The sequence below is a fragment of the Lineus longissimus genome, chromosome 12 (genome assembly GCF_910592395.1).
Source record: "Lineus longissimus chromosome 12, tnLinLong1.2, whole genome shotgun sequence".
NCBI lineage: Eukaryota > Metazoa > Nemertea > Pilidiophora > Heteronemertea > Lineidae > Lineus > Lineus longissimus.
In genome coordinates this window covers 987,528-1,003,355 of record NC_088319.1, presented here as the reverse complement: position 1 = coordinate 1,003,355, position 15,828 = coordinate 987,528, and the positions used below count along the sequence as shown (strand labels likewise).

The 15,828-nt window shown below is 43.1% G+C and overlaps 2 protein-coding genes across 2 annotated transcripts in view; one reads left to right on the top strand and one right to left on the bottom strand.

Moving 5' to 3' along the window:
• Nucleotides 1-9,540, top strand: part of LOC135497061 (basement membrane-specific heparan sulfate proteoglycan core protein-like) — an 89,563-nt gene extending 80,023 nt beyond the window's left edge. Inside the window, exons 60-65 of the mRNA XM_064786753.1 lie at nt 2,088-2,129; nt 3,479-3,606; nt 4,932-5,103; nt 5,460-5,597; nt 6,195-6,504; nt 6,731-9,540. Of these exons, the coding sequence (XP_064642823.1) occupies nt 2,088-2,129; nt 3,479-3,606; nt 4,932-5,103; nt 5,460-5,597; nt 6,195-6,504; nt 6,731-6,983 (1,043 nt within the window). The 3' untranslated portion in view covers nt 6,984-9,540. The remainder of the gene's footprint in view (nt 1-2,087; nt 2,130-3,478; nt 3,607-4,931; nt 5,104-5,459; nt 5,598-6,194; nt 6,505-6,730) is intronic.
• Nucleotides 9,541-9,559: 19 nt separating this feature from the next.
• On the bottom strand, nt 9,560-14,632 carry LOC135497065 (uncharacterized). The gene is made up of 6 exons (XM_064786757.1): nt 14,473-14,632; nt 13,277-13,540; nt 11,248-11,562; nt 10,833-10,883; nt 10,485-10,566; nt 9,560-9,783 (listed from the first exon to the last, which is right to left on the bottom strand). The coding sequence occupies exons 1-6, from the start codon at nt 14,522-14,524 to the stop codon at nt 9,609-9,611; spliced, it is 939 nt and encodes a 312-aa protein (XP_064642827.1). The 5' UTR covers nt 14,525-14,632; the 3' UTR covers nt 9,560-9,608.
• Nucleotides 14,633-15,828: the final 1,196 nt, after the last annotated feature.

The window sequence follows — 15,828 nt, the reverse complement described above, 5'->3', positions numbered from 1 at the left end:
AGTCTGTGTTGGATGGCGAACTTCAAGGCCTCACAGGGTGTGTCGTAATCATATCATATATGTTACGAGATGTTTGGTAACTGCAAACAAGCATTTTCGTCACTGTAAACTGTGACGACTATCACTGCGCGATGCGTGATGAATATCGCGTGTCTGCCGGTAAAACTGATAATGACTGGGTGTTACAGGTCTCAGGGATCATATGACCACTGCAAACAGGAGATTCTTGTCGTATGCGATGATGATCGTAGGTCACAGCAACTAAAATCGCCTGTTTGCTGTGCAGATTTAGAATGTTCGGTTTTTTCATCTGACCATGCTATGTGGTGTCCTTAACCATGCCTACCCGCAATCTCATTTACATGGCAAACTTTCCTAGGGTGATTTCAGTTTCAGGTCTGCATTTTCCATTGATGATATTGACCATTTGAGCTGAACTGTCTCCTTATACCCATACACCCAGTGATTCCTGTAGGGTTATGTTAAGGCTAAAGCAAATTTGAAGTTAAATCCAGTTATGCTAGAGCACAGTATTGTTTGTGTGGACTGTTGGGGAGGGGACATTGCAGAGGTGAGTTTGGGTGTATCAGATGACAGTTCAGCTTTAAACCAAATCATTTTATCCCTACATCGTTACTTGGTAAGTCATGTGCATCTCAAGACAGGGCTGTATTTACTTGGGGGCTGGGGGCAAATACCCCCCCGCCCCCAGATGTCAGTGAAAAACTTCATGTAAGTTTTTGGGAAAAGTGGTGTCATGCCCCCCCCCCCTCAGAGAACTCCCTAGCTAACAGTTCTTCTGTGTGAGGTTTTCCTGCACACCAATTCAGTAATGACTGAGGTTAGAATAGGCCCTTTTCCAGATATGCCTGTACCACCTAGGGACGGCAAAATTAACTACCTTTATAATTGGTTTTATGGTCTATGACGCCAGGCAATGCCTCTCGAGCCATTGTCTGGCGTCTTCAACCGTGAAGATCTATTGTAAAGATGGTTTGTTGGTCCGACCTCGGTGGTACCAGCATATCTGGCAAAGGGCCCATACAACTGGACTGTTTTGCTCAATGATTTTAAATGTACTCTGAGAGCAGTATGTTGCAAATATGCTGTGTCAACGCTATAAGCGGTAGAAGGGTACCTGTACAATGGGTATATTACGTACAATGGGCCAATGTGAAACTGCAACCAAGATCGGCTAAATACAATGAACCTTCTACAAAGTATTTTCTATGGCAATATTACGTTATGTGCACTGTTTAAGTTGGTGTTGTCTGTCCTGTCATGTAGTGTCATTGTGGATGAGCTCATGTAACTGCTTGTTTTTGCTCCTGCATTCATCCTAATGAATTATGCATGTAGATTTCACGTAGATTACATTCATTGCGCCTTGTGGGTTTGCCCGACTCCAATGGTGCCTCACCTTTAGTTGCATGATAACAATAGCTTGCCCCCCATGTCTGTTTTACTTGTTTGAGGGTGATGATGGGTAGGCCTGATGGGTAGGCCTACCCCCATTTTGGCTCAAACTTGAACTCCTAATGCAATTAGAAGTCATTCACAATGAAGTGAACGCCCATTTAAAACATCAGGAGTCTGTTATCTGGAAAACAGAGAACCGACTCCTGCCCTTGAAATTGGCATCCACTTCATTTTGAAGGAGTTCTGATTGCAATAGGATTTCAAGTTCCAGCCAAAATGGTGGAGCCTATGGTCAATCCGTGATTGTATGTGGAAACGACACAACTACTTGTATTCTTATTTCAATCAAAAACATTTCCAAATTAAAGATCTCCACAAACAAGGGATTTAAATCACAGTGACTGGCGATCGTGATCACAACCCCATGGCTGGGTAACTGGTAAATGCTTGACCGTCTCCTGCAAACAACCGGTCTTGATCACAAGTAGGCCTACCTTAGAGGTGGTCATAGCAACACGCCGTCAAAGACTCTGAACATTCAAAATGTGATCTGAAAACAGCCGCAGTTTGCTTACACGAAAGTCCCAAATGATGATTGGTCGCTGTAACTGATAAATTATTAGATCAGAAAGTTGTGTTAAAGAGTTTTATTTTGTTATTACTTATAGGTTATACTTGCTTGTTAAATCAGTTCTCGCGTAATTTCACATGTAAGTTTGATGAGGCTTAGCTGTGCCTTTTCTGGTAGAAGGGTTTTTTCCATAGGCGTTACTCTGTACTATTTTGGCTAACACAGTAGGCAATGCTTTGTGCATATAATGCTCTTCTGAGGAAGATCTTCAAGCCTGAAGACCAACCTCATACCTGAGGAAGCGACTGAAATCTAAACGGCTCCTGATTGTTGCATCTGTGCATGCTTTCGGACCGTGATGAATAATACTGAGATCTCTTTGACAGTGCCCTCTATTAGCCAAGTAGATCGAACTTCAGCTGAACAGCACCAGTAATAAGTGCATGTGTATGCTTGCGATGCTGCTAGTATATTTGTGACCCATCACAGCAAAACCAGGCACATGTCGCTCTGAGCTTGGTAGGTTGATGAGACAGACTGTTTGTTCATTTCTCTACTGTCTGCCTTTTGTAAAATATGAGCACATCAATTTCTTCCATTATCTCCTGGTGTCATTTAGGCTCATCTTCTGTACGACATGGGCCTAGTTTTGCTGTGACGGGTCACATTTGCTCTTTGAGAACTGTTGTATACATATTGCTGTTATGTGCTGTTATTGTCTATTCATTTTGCTGTTATGTGCTGTTATGTGCTGTTATGTGCTGTTGTTGCATATTCTTATTGTATTCTGTGCTGTTATTGCTTATGTTTGCATCTAACTTGTTTGCTGATGGGACCTTTTGTGTTGGACAACATTGTCACCGCGCATGTTCCTACTGGTGCCCTGGTGCCCTGGTGCCCTGGTGCACACTGCACGTGCCCTTGAGTAGTATGCCTATATTTGAATGTCAATTTGTATTCTGAAATGCTATCAACCTTGCAGTGCATGGTGTAAGTTTGTTGTAAAAACTCGGTTCACATTTCAGTGTAAAATTGTGATCAATCGTCAGTCTCAACCTGTTTTCTGTGTTGCATCAGCACTTATAAATGTAAAGGCCTTGAAATGAATTGTGTTGGAAGTTACATTTGTTCTCTGTTTTGTATTTGTAAACTACATGTATCCATTCACAATATTTTATGATGAGCGCAATCAATACTCTAAAATCTCCTCTATATGACCAGTCATTTGCTTACTCCAAAGCTATATAACATATTTAGAGAAGCCGCCAATGTACGTTTACAAATATTCAGTGACACCAAAACTATATGCTACATCTCGTCCATGTACATGTAGGCCTATCATTTGAGTTGTCTTATAGAAGTGATCTTAGAGTGTATTCAAAGCCTAAATATTGCAACTCATATTTGATGGTATGTTGTAAAGAAATTTTGTTGGTTTTGCGAAATTTGAAAATATGATGTTTATGAAAATGTTTTGTGATGTTTCAGGCTCTTCTCCCGGCAATACTCTCGGTCTCAACATGAAGCGGCAGCTGTATCTTGGAGGCGTGGACCAGGGCGAGGTCATCAGTGCTGGCGTCGGTGTCGATGTCGGCTTCGTTGGCTGCGTCACGAGGGTAATGATAATAATGATACGGAGTTCTATACAGGGTGGTCCAGAAAACTTTTCCCTGACACAATGGATGCACAATATAATTCTATTGTGCAAGGGAAAGGTTTTCTGGGCCACCCTGTAGAGAGCTTTTCCATGTTCCCCTATTCAAAGGGCTTTTGGGATACCATACTACATGTATTACCCTGGTCCCCACAGTAATCAGTCGGGGATTTCAAGGCTGTATGCAAGGAGCAGCCAGAAGGCGCCCCCTTGAACTTGACCAGTAGGGAAACCAGCAATGACTCGGCTGGGAGTCGAACCCACAACCTCTTGGTCATGAGGCCGACTCCCTTCCACTGCGCTACCGCTGGTTTATACCAAGGTGTATCTCTGCGTTATCTATTGTGAGCACTTGTTAAAGGAATTGATACCTCAATGTCGCCAACGCTTGTCATATGACACTGCGAGGGGGAGCTCAAATGTAAGAAAGAACCGAGGTAGAAGTGTCTGAGGTTATGGGTTGGGCGCCTTTTTGGGTATTGGGTTGGGCGCCTTTTTGGGTTCTGGGTTGGGTGACTTTTGGGGTTCTGGGTTGGGCGCCTTTTGGGGTTCTGGGTTGGGTGCCTTTTGGGGTTCTGGTTTAGGTGCCTTTTGGGGTTCTGGGTTGGGCGCCTTTTGGGGTTCTGGGTTGGGTGCCTTTTGGGGTTCTGGGTTGGGTGCCTTTTGGGGTGCTCTGTTGGGTGCCTTTTGGGGTTCTAGGTTGGGCACCTTTTGGGGTTCTGGGTTGGGTGTCTTTTGGGGTTCTAGGTTGGGCGCCTTTTGGGTTCTGGGTTGGGTGCCTTTTGGGGTTCTAGGTTGAGCGTCTTTTGGGGTTCTGGGTTGGGCGCCTTTTGGGGTTCTGGGTTGGGCGCCTTTTGGGGTTCTGGGTTGGGCGCCTTTTGGGGTTCTGGGTTGGGCGCCTTTTGGGGTTCTGGGTTGGGCGCCTTTTGGGGTTCTGGGTTGGGCGCCTTTTGGGGTTCTGGGTTGGGCGCCTTTTGGGGTTCCGGCGACTCTCTCTTTGGTTAATTGTTGGGTCATCGCAGATACCTGTGGTGAATTGGTAATCACTGCAACCTACATTCATTGACGTTAACCTAGTGATGACCAATATAGCCACAGACAGGCAATCTTTCCATTGCTCATCGCAGCAAGGTTTTGTGTGTATGGATTTAAAGACTCTCTACTAACCAAGTTCCGTCACTCTGGTGCCTTACAGCCATGTTTAGGCCTACTTCCCAGAGGGCTACATGTTATCGATATCAATGAACGAAGCTGACCTTAAGTGTGAAAAACATTTCTTTTTTTCAGATCACTATCAATAAAAAGTCTTTGGTGTTGATCGCATCGGCCATCGGAAGCGCCAACATCCTCGACTGTGGCGATAACCTACCATGCAGTCGGCGGCCATGTTCCAATGGCGGTGCTTGTCAAGCGGATGATGAAATTGGTTACACCTGTCAGTGTCCGGCGACCCATACAGGTGAGATTCGCACAAATAGAAAACAAGAATTTTTTTAAAAAATGAAAAATTCCTTGTTTCAAATCGAAATTTGGTTGTGTTGGATTCTCATTGTCACATGTCGAAGTTTACTTGTCACGAGCTTGTTTGTTCCTTAACCCTGAAAAATTAGATGGTAGCACTGCACTCGCTTCAATGGAGACCTCGTTCCCAGGTAGGGTAGTACCAGCTACTTTGCAATGAAACTTTCCCGAAACCAAGTAGGGATCCGCCCATTCTATACTGGGTGCGGGCAAGGGGTATTGTCTACTTCCAAAACCCTACGGTAGTGAAGGAAATGACGACACTTGTCTGATATTTCTTGTGTCGTGTTTTAGGTCGACATTGTGAGATCGAGATTAACGTCTGCATCACACACAGTCCCTGCAAGAATGGCGGAGAATGCCAGGCCCTTGGTGCGACCGGTTACAAGTGTCGCTGTCGGCTCGGATTCATGGGACGTAACTGCCAAGAAGGTAGGATCTAAATCATTAAATTATGGCACTGGACACGAACACGGATCAGGTCGCAAACTTTGATGGTACCATTCATTTAAAGGGACAACAAGGGCATCTCGAGATGTTGGTTTTTCAAACACGAACTGCTTCCAGCACAACCGTTACTTCTCCAAACAGGAAAAAGCCTTGGACTACAATGAACAACTGGCCTTGACATTGGCCTGCCTGAAATTCGAATGCCATGCCCAAAACTGCCTCGCAATAATGACAAAGGTCACTATCATAGATCAGCATAAGTGTGATTCTACCAGTGGCGGTGCATGGTGGCATGCGAGGAAATTATCCTCCTGGTCAGATAAATATCAAGCCCCAGTTGTCCCTTTAAAGTGCATAGCTTTGCGTCTGAACCACACTGCCAATGAGTGATCTTTGCTGCTGTCAACAGTGGCAATTATCCTTTGGATGAACCGTGCCTCAGGACGCAGGCCCAAGTTGTTCACAGTCAGTTTTATCCCCCATGCCTCATCCCTCTCTTACGACCATTCATCAACCCCTTCACACCAGTGAGCCCGTGTCCCATTGTTTTTCATTGAGTCCTTGTCTGTTTAATTTCAGCTGTCGTAGTCCATCGTGCGGTGTATCTTCAGGGCGACGGCTTTATGGAATTCCCGACCACCTTCCTGCCGCACCGCAGCAGCCAGCTAAAGGAAGTCATCGAACTGTCCTTCGCAACGAACAAAACAGAAGGTCTCATCTTCTGGCATGGACAGGATCCTCTAACCTCGGGTCAAGGTAGCGACTACCTTGCTATTGCCCTGAGGGACGGCCACGTCGAGTTTAGCTACGAGCTCGGCAGCGGTATTGCTAGTATTGTGACGAGGTTGAAGTTTAGCGATGGGAGGTTTCATAAGGTCAAAGCTGAGAGGTAAGTGTTTTGATATAGATCAATCTGGTGGCAGCCACTAAGACTGGTAGCCACTGAGAAAGTAAGGCATATAAAGCAAAGAGAACTCTTGAGAGTCTCATGCCAGTCGCGGGTCACCTCAGGACTGTTGGCCAAGTGTCGAAGCCACTGAAGTCCACAGCTGGAGACTCGGCCCACAATGTTCAAGGCAGGATAAGATCACTTTATTGGGGTTTTCTTGTTCCAGGACTGGGAAGCATGGGAAGCTTAGCGTGGATACGGAGGTTGATGAATCTGGTGATTCGGCGGGAATTCTCCAGATGTTGAACACGAAGGGCAACATCTACATGGGTGGCGTACCAGATTTCAAGTTCATGACTGCAGGTCGCTATAGAAACGGTTTCCATGGCTGCATAAAGGACATCAAATTCATGGAGGGGAGTGTACTAAACGTGCAAAGAACAGCTGTCACTGGATATAATATCCAGCCATGTCACTAAATTTTGGCCAAGGTGTTGAGAGACCATCGCAAATTTTAAAACTTTCCAAAGTCACCGAAAACTTTCTCAAAGTTCGTGGTGAAAAAGTTGCCCTGGTGTAGATGGATATGACTGACCAAATGAAACTGTCTGCCAGAATTGACAGTAAGTTGTGCCAGTATAAAGTGCCTTGTATTATGCTACAAATGTCAATATAGACCAATGCTTTACAGCTACCTTGATGTTTCCCTAATGGTTGGGTTTACATAGAGTTCACTTTTCCACTTGTGACTTGTCAATTTTTATCTGTCATTCGTGACAAGAAAAACAAACGCGTCATTTCAAAAAGCAGGCTATTTAGATTCTCGTTGTCACTGTTCACCCTTGTGACATGTTTATTTAGATTCTTGTTGTCACTGGTCAACCTTGTGACATGTTTATTTAGATTCTTGTTGTCACTGGTCAACCTTGTGACATGTTTATTTAGATTCTTGTTGTCACTGTTCACCCTTGTGACATGTTTATTTAGATTCTTGTTGTCACTGTTCACCCTTGTGACATGTTTATTTAGATTCTTGTTGTCACTGGTCAACCTTGTGACATGTTTACAAGGCAAAGTGAATAAACAAACGTGTTCATGACAAGTGACATTTTATATGTGAGCTGTGACAAGTGACATTTTATATGTGAGCTGTGACAAGTGACATTGTGAATCATATGTAAACCCGCCGTCATGTTTCACAAAAGCAGATAATCTAAAGTAGGAATCTGCTGGGAATTGTGTGTGGTATCCTGCAGCATTTGAAGAGCTTGGAGCACACATGACGTAAGTACAATTTTTTTTTAAATTGCCGACAAGAGCAGTACAGAGTGTTGCCATCAATCATAAGAACTGTACTTGTATTGTATTTGAAGGGCTGATGACACAAATACACTATTAATGCATGCGTCCTATGATAGATGGCAGCACTGTCCACCTGCTCTTGTCGCCAAATCAGTTTCTTCAAAATTGCACTTATGTCCTGTGCACTATGAGCCCTTTATTCATAACGACAACAAATGAGGGAGGGGGGGGGGCCTACGGGATGCCTTATTCCACAATGGCCTTTTCCCGCTGTTGGGAATCAAGACCAACCTCGCCGACAGGTAATTTGAATTCCCAAAACTGAACATGTGTTCAAGTAGTTTGTGCACTACGGCAGTGGAGAAATGTCCCAGTGGAACCAGGCCTTGTCACTTCCAGTGTTATCCAAGGAGTAGTTTTCAGGGAAGAAGCAAGTCTATATGGACTATAAGTGCAGATATCTATATTGGTGGGATCTTTCGGGGGGGGGGGGAGGGGGGTACTTACCCAATTATTGAGTAGCATACATATCTACGCATTCACAAACTATGCAATGGATGTAATTTGTCTTGATCTGTTTTATACATAATCATATATTAACGCGGCTTTTATAGTTTTTACAATAATTTACATAAAAATTTACTCATAAAGTTAAAAAAATATCAATATTGATTGAATCAGTAATATGCAAATATACAGTTATACAATTTTATACAAATCTGTGGAGACTACTGTACAAGAATCTTTTATCCTCACAAACGCTACATGTACTCTGATCACATAATTTGTTCAAAGTTCTCAAACAAATTTTAAGAAATAAATTTGAGTCGTTAGATTTGAGAGATTTTTTACCAAGCAACAAATCCTTGTTGAAAAGCCTATGGCAACATCGTTGATGTGACCTACTTTTATGATTTTAGTAGGTCGGTGTCACAAAATTGAGGAATATCTAAAGAAAACTTAACCAATTTCGATACGGTTTATACTCTGACCTTTTCATTATTGACGTTGATTGTCATGTGTTCATGTTCAAAGGTACATGTGTCCCAAATTTCTTTTTGAAATACTCAAAAATGTGCATTTATCACCTCAAAACGTTTTAGCCATACGAATGTGACCATCAAAATGGACCGAGATTTGACTCAATCATTTGTAATACTTAAATGAAGTATTTCGATTACAGGAATCCTCTCATGAGAGGTTAATAAAAATATGGGAATTTTTAAATGTCTGATCCAGTAAATGCTTCTCCACCCTGCCCTAGGTATTTACATGTATGTAAATAAACCATTAGAATGCACGTGTAACTAGAAATTATGATACTTTGAAAAAGTTCATCTATATATTTTGTCCAGCACGCTATAATAGATAGAAATACCCATCAATAAATACGTAGATTATCTAAACAAGTTTGTGTTTTTCACTTCCTCAAACACCAACTTAGAGGTTTTTGTCGATTCCTGCTTTCTGACAAAAACAAAATTTTCGCCTTTTAATATCCATTGTATACATTTATGTACATCAATGTAGTGCAGTGAATTTGAACCTTTTCGGCTCCTTACGGTTCATTTCTAGACCAATCCGCATGAAATGTCCGAGCAGGACAACCAGCAAGAAGATGCAGCCTCTGGAACCCAAGTCTGTGTAGAAAACATGTTTCTCAACATTTATTTTGACATGTCGCTTGTTGTTTCATGACCCCTGGCCGGCAATATGCCTCTCCCCCCCCCCCCCTCTACCCCCTCTCTTCCCATATTGAGGCTTGAAGGTGTTGCCATCTGAAACAGTCGTGGATGCCCTCATCAGTTAGGAACTCCCTCCTCCTCGCTCTGTTTGAGAGGAATATCACTCTTTGCATCGAGAACTGTTGAGCCGTAATTGAGCAGGTCAGGTCTTGAATCGGCCTCCAGGTCTGTGACTGTGCTCTTCTTGTGAGCTTCTGCCACCTGGAGCCTCTGCTTGCGAGATCTCTTAATTCTGAAATAAACGACATCCGAACAGGATTATAATCAAGAAATTTCGGATTCTGAATTAACCCTTAGACTGCTATGACCATAAATCTATGTTTGAAAAGTCATTATTGACCACCAGGGACGTAGATTTACGTTCAACTTTTAGTTCATCAAAACGCCATCAGATGGCTCCCCAATAGATCTACCTCTCTTGGATATAAACAATAACTTAAAATTATTGTGCCATCTTGTGCACAGTTAAAGTGTAAACCAATTAGATCCACTGGTTCTGAATTAACCCTTAGACTGCTATGACCATAAATCTATGTTTGAATAGTCATTATTGACCACCAGGGACGCAGATTTAAGTTCAACTGTTAGTTCATCAGAACGCCATCAGATGGCTCCCCAAATGCACATTTTAAGTGTAAACCAATAGCATTCCACGAAGATGACGTCACTGCAGCTGCTGCCCTCTATTTCCCCATCGCTGAATTACAGGCAATGTCGGACAAACATGCGGTTTCGTAATGGATTCAGGCTTTCTAACTAGGGCAGTTAGATTCAATCTGGCACATGTCCGCTCTACTGGAGGGATTGGATCATGGAATTGTCCTTGAAATCACTCAAAGTTGTACTTTTTCTTTCGCCAAAGCAGTTAACTGCTCAGCCAAATGAACATTAGAGTCTTTGATAAAAAGAGATCAAAAGTTTCAAAAGCCTTACCCTTTGATGATGAAAAATAGGATGGCTATTACAATGAGTAGTGCTATCATTGCTATCGGAGCAATCAGGATGGTACCCAAGTCTGAAAATATAAAAACAAAAGAATAAAAACATTCAAAACTAACTGTAAACTAATTAATTTTCATGCCTCTTTTCGATTTGCAAAAAGATAGTTTAGTGTATCAAGAGGAGAAATAAAGTGACCAGTCTTTTAAACCCTGAAAAAAGGGAAAGAAAATGTTGTAATTTCTGTAAAACCAGTCAGGAGCCGTCTGACCTTGCTACAGAGTTGTTTTGTGAGCCAGGCACACCATTGCCTTGAAGCTGAACTGACCATATCTTACCTACCTATTTCGTGGGTCACTTCTTGGTTGCAGACCAGTCTTATTTGTCTGTCCGCTGAAAGGAAAAATATAATGTTAGAGTAAATACATGTAGGTTTTGTTGTGGCTGTGAAAATGACATTGCCCATTTTTGTTGGCTGTGAATCTGATACCCTCCCTTTCTGTTCCTTCAATAAAAACCCAGGCCTAGGTAAATCACGAACCTTGTTGTTGTGATAAAAACCAACCAGGATCTGTAGTGTCCGATTGCAATTGCCATTTGTCCCATCCTAAATTGGTCTTTTGAGGACAAAGTCACAACCAGAAGACCGGGACAATCCCACTTTTAAATTATCTCACGTGGTTGTTGTTGCGATAAGCGCTATGCTTGAAGAAACCAGTGTTGCGCATGATGGTCAGTACTGTTGTGGGTCGCATACCTTTATACTGCAACAGAAATTCCCCTCTACCTGCTTGGTGGTTGGAAGTAAAAACAATCTTAAAATTCTTCACCGTGTTCTTCTGTAGAAGTTTCTTAATATTTTCGGTCTTATTCAGCCAATTTATGGTCACCTTCGGCATGGTCACGTTGAATGTTTTGTGCACCTCCCGAACGGATAGTTCCACTGGTTCATCTAGCTCTGCGTCGCATTCACACTTTTCCCGGGTGTCGAAGACAAAATCTTTTGGACTTCGAAGGTAGGAGGAGTTGGCGACAATGATTGTGTTTTTGCTGCACATGTTGTGGCTGGTACCTGGAATATGTTAAGAGGATCAGAAACTACTTGGAGAAACTACTGTATCATTCAACACTTGAAAACGTGTATCAGGCCGGCGTTATATAGGATTCACGTTGTCACCGTTCTTGTTCACTTGTCACGAGTTTTTTGACTTGGCTTGTAAGCACGACTTGAGGGTGAAAGGTGACCTCGTGAATCGTATGTAGCCCGCTCTTTGGAAATGACTCGTTCGTTCTTCATGTTACGCATGAAAAGCGAATAGCGTCATGTTACATATAAAAATGTGAATACATATCGCTGCCGAATAGACTGGTGGATCAGACTCTCGTCTGGTAGTCTGAGGTAAAAGAGAGATTCGGCTGTCCCGTTTTCGAGGATCGAACCACTGTAAGCCGCTGTCATATTCGAATGGCCTTTTACTCGGGCAGACGGGATCGGGATAGCCAAATTGACTCGGGGAATGATGATGTCATTGGCTGGTGAAATGATGACCATTGGGCCTACCTATTCATGCCATGCAGTTACGTGTTCTGGTGTGTGAAACCTACAACAGGGTCCACTCTTGGTCACAATGGTCATTTATGAGGGGATGACGACGCATGTCACATTTCAAAAATTTATCGCGGTTGAAGTCATATCTCGAGCTCGCAGCCGAACCTCTCTCAGTCAGCGTGAGACTTTACCGACATTGATATCGTTTTTTGTTTGAACTAAAGTCGTGCTCCTTAGCTGAAACCAATGAGTTTTTGAGGAAAGAGCTTGTAGTGCCATCATTCTATTCTGTACACCTATCTTGTGTGACGAAACACCTCCTCGGCCGCACGTGGCATGGCATCGGGTTTTTCTTGCGAGTTCGATTCACTCGTCAGCCGTCCTCAAGCCGGGTAAGTTTTTGAAATTTGACTCCAGGTTTTTAGCCAAGTACGATAGATAAATAAAATAAAATAAAATTGAAATAGTGCCGCTACGACTTTGACTCCCTTGCAGTTCATTTCGTCATGCTGATCGCAACAGGACGAGGCCGGTCCATTGCGCGCAGAGTGTACTTCGACGCGGTGCATGACCGCAGAAACTAATATGACCCTTCCAATATCATGTTAACGTATCATTTTGTTTCAGCCGACATCGTCAGTCGGGTCTTCAGTGTCCCGAAACAGTGCCCTGGATAGTGGCATAATTAGGTTATTGTAGAATGATGACAATAATTTGCCTCCATTAAGTAAAGTGCAAATCAGTGAATGATTATTGGACGTATTGTCTATTTATTCATGAAACTAGTATAATTGTTTTACTCGTGAAATTAATACACGCATCTATAAATCTTTTGGTCTCACAGTGTGCTTGTCTAAACCTGGAAACTGGCTGAGATCCAGAGAACACTGGCATAGGCCATGCATAATTCTGAACTCCGTCCACTCGCGCCAGCCATATCCGCGCGTGTGATGTCTGCTCCAGCAATGCGTTGGCAGTACTCACCTACCCGGCCCATGCCAGGTCGAGGGCACTGCCGTAGGCCATGCCTTCGTGTGTGATGACTGTCAATACGGATTCCCTATCATTGGGGATCAGACCAATTCGTTCTTGGCGCATGATACACCTTAATCACAGTACAAAACGACGATGCCGATGATCGCGCTTCGGAGTAGTCAGCGTTATCAAGTTCGCGTTTTCAGGGCTTTGCGAAATTTCCCTTGCGAATGCGTGCGCATGTTGGGGCCGCGTAACTTACCACAATAATAGATTACATCAATATATTTATACTCCTCCATCTTCAACTCCGTCTGAACAGTACATTGTGTCATCCCGCTGCATTTGCCCCAGATATTTGCCTTAAGTTTTGGGCTGGGGTCTCGAAACCCGCCCCTGGGCCCGGGGCAGTCGGTCAATTCGTACCGGTCCGCGGTATTGATCGAAACCAGGATGATCTCGCCCTGTGGACATTTTAGTTTCAGGTCACCGTCACATGTGTAACTTGTTTTATAGGCGGAGAAAACTGGCAAAAGGTGAAGAAGAAATAGAATTTGATTAATAAAGGACTTAGAAATGCACCTTGTGGCACTCTTGTGACATCTGCTTTCTTGAGTCATGGATTGGGTGCTTCCGGAGGGCAGGATCGAGGCGACGGGCAGGTCGTACCTGTCTGCGGTGTTGAGAAATCTCGTTCTCCGTATCTTCTCCTCAGATGGTTTAATGCCACACTCTTGACAATCGGTAAGATTAAGCGAGATGACGCACAAGGATAGATTCAATACATTACATGTTACTGTCGTTAGTCGCAGCAATAAAAGATGCTCGTTTGCGATGCAGTTAGACAGAGACCCATGGCGTATTACCGAGAATTTATAAAGAGTAAGAATATATATTTAACTTCAGATATAAAAAATGTGTGGTTTTATTCAAAAGTGTGGACAAACCTTTCCTGAATTTATAAAGAGATCACCAGGACCAACAATGATACCTCAATTAGCTCTAAACTCATAAAGATGAAGGAGAGCATTTCGTCAAAGAGACAAAATATTCTATTTGATTTCCCGTGCCATGACGTGATAGTTTACATTCTTTGTCGTATAGAGGGCTTTAGAACCTCCTTAAAATACAATTTCCTTATAAGCCTAGTAATCACTACTAATCAACGAGGTTCACTTTTTGAGTCATGTGTTTCATTTGTGACAAAAATCAAGCGAGAACCCTCGACCAATAGAAGCGACATCCATTGAAAAGAGGTCGAATTCCTTTGCAAAAACCCCCTATTGTCAAAACTCGGTACCGAGTGCTAGCTAAGATGCTGTAGAATTGCTTCCAAATTCTTCGTCTTTAAGAATTCTTGGTATTACTATGTCGTACATCGCAGTCGCCCACCGCAACTTCCTCTTCACTAAAATTCAATTTCTTGACACTGCTCCCTGTAAGGAAGTTGGCGCTTACCTGCGGGTAACAGAGATATAATCCCTAAAATCGAAAAGATAATTTTATCCATGTTGTATCAGAATTGGAAGCATAAAGCAGTTAGGTCGAGGCAGTGACGATGGTGTCCTGAACTGATTCTGACGGATAATTAGAGCCCGGAATTGAAGATTAGTAATGATGATCATTCATGTCCTGCATGGGCCGAATGATGGGCCTATTCCGATTCCTATTATCATTTCTAAATTCCGATGTCAGCTACGCGCTTTGGGTTGACTTGGCGTAAGCTGAGTTGAATTTCGTTGAAATTTACAGTCCGTTTGACTCAGGGCTGCATGCTTCTTTCTCAATACTTAAAATGTGTCGAAAGTGTCACACGTTGGGCCTTCACAACTGTCTTCTGCCACTGGCAGCTTCCAACAAGACTTCACCAGAATCTTTCCATGATATATGTTGAAGGATTTGTCTTCATTAAAGACCAGCTACCGCACTATCTCGTATCAGTGCATTAAGCTATCCTTGCCACCAACTGGTCCCGGGCACCAGTTCAACCATCCTGAGGATAGCTGGGGTATTAGGCATATGTTCGCTTCTCTGGCCCTGCACACAACTAGGACAGGAGCCGAAACAGTCCAGCAGCCTCTTCTTAGAGAGTCTGTTGCCCTCTACATACGGACAACACGTCCGTGTAAGCGGAGACGTCTCACTTTCAAGACGAGGGATGCTGCCGGTTGGTGGGTTCTCCTAATGTTGGTCCTAACATGTTGGAACCATCTGACCCCGAGAATGAGTTGCTGCGCGGTCTTTCTCAATGACAGCTGGGCAAATTGTTGTCGACAGCTCATGAGAGCCAATTATCGCTTAAACATGTAATACGATTTCAATTTACAATGTATATAAAAATATCAAGGAAACAATGTTTCGATCCCATGGCAATCCCTATAATCAACCTTTGCCAACAATGCACTTTACATGAACAAAATCTTTCTATGGTTATTTTGATGACTGGCATGATTAAATAGTCAATATCTTGGCTTTGAATGAGACGTTAAGCCGAAATTACATAATGTGTACATGATGTGTATGACAGCCGATCACGGTCTGCCATGTTGGTGGGCAGAACAATGATTTGTCGTGCCTGACTGGTCATTTGGACATGCTTTCTTTGTCTGTCCCTCCAGAATGGCAAGTTATGACGTCACGTGAAACCACTGAATTCTGAACAGCCTGTAGAGGGCTGGTAACACGCAAACAAGTGGGGATATAATACAATGTACATCATGAATATTATGATAATACCGCATGAAACAATAACAAATGTTGAACAACAAAGAGACCTGGAATGTTTCTATATTTGCCTTGAACATGTTGAATATA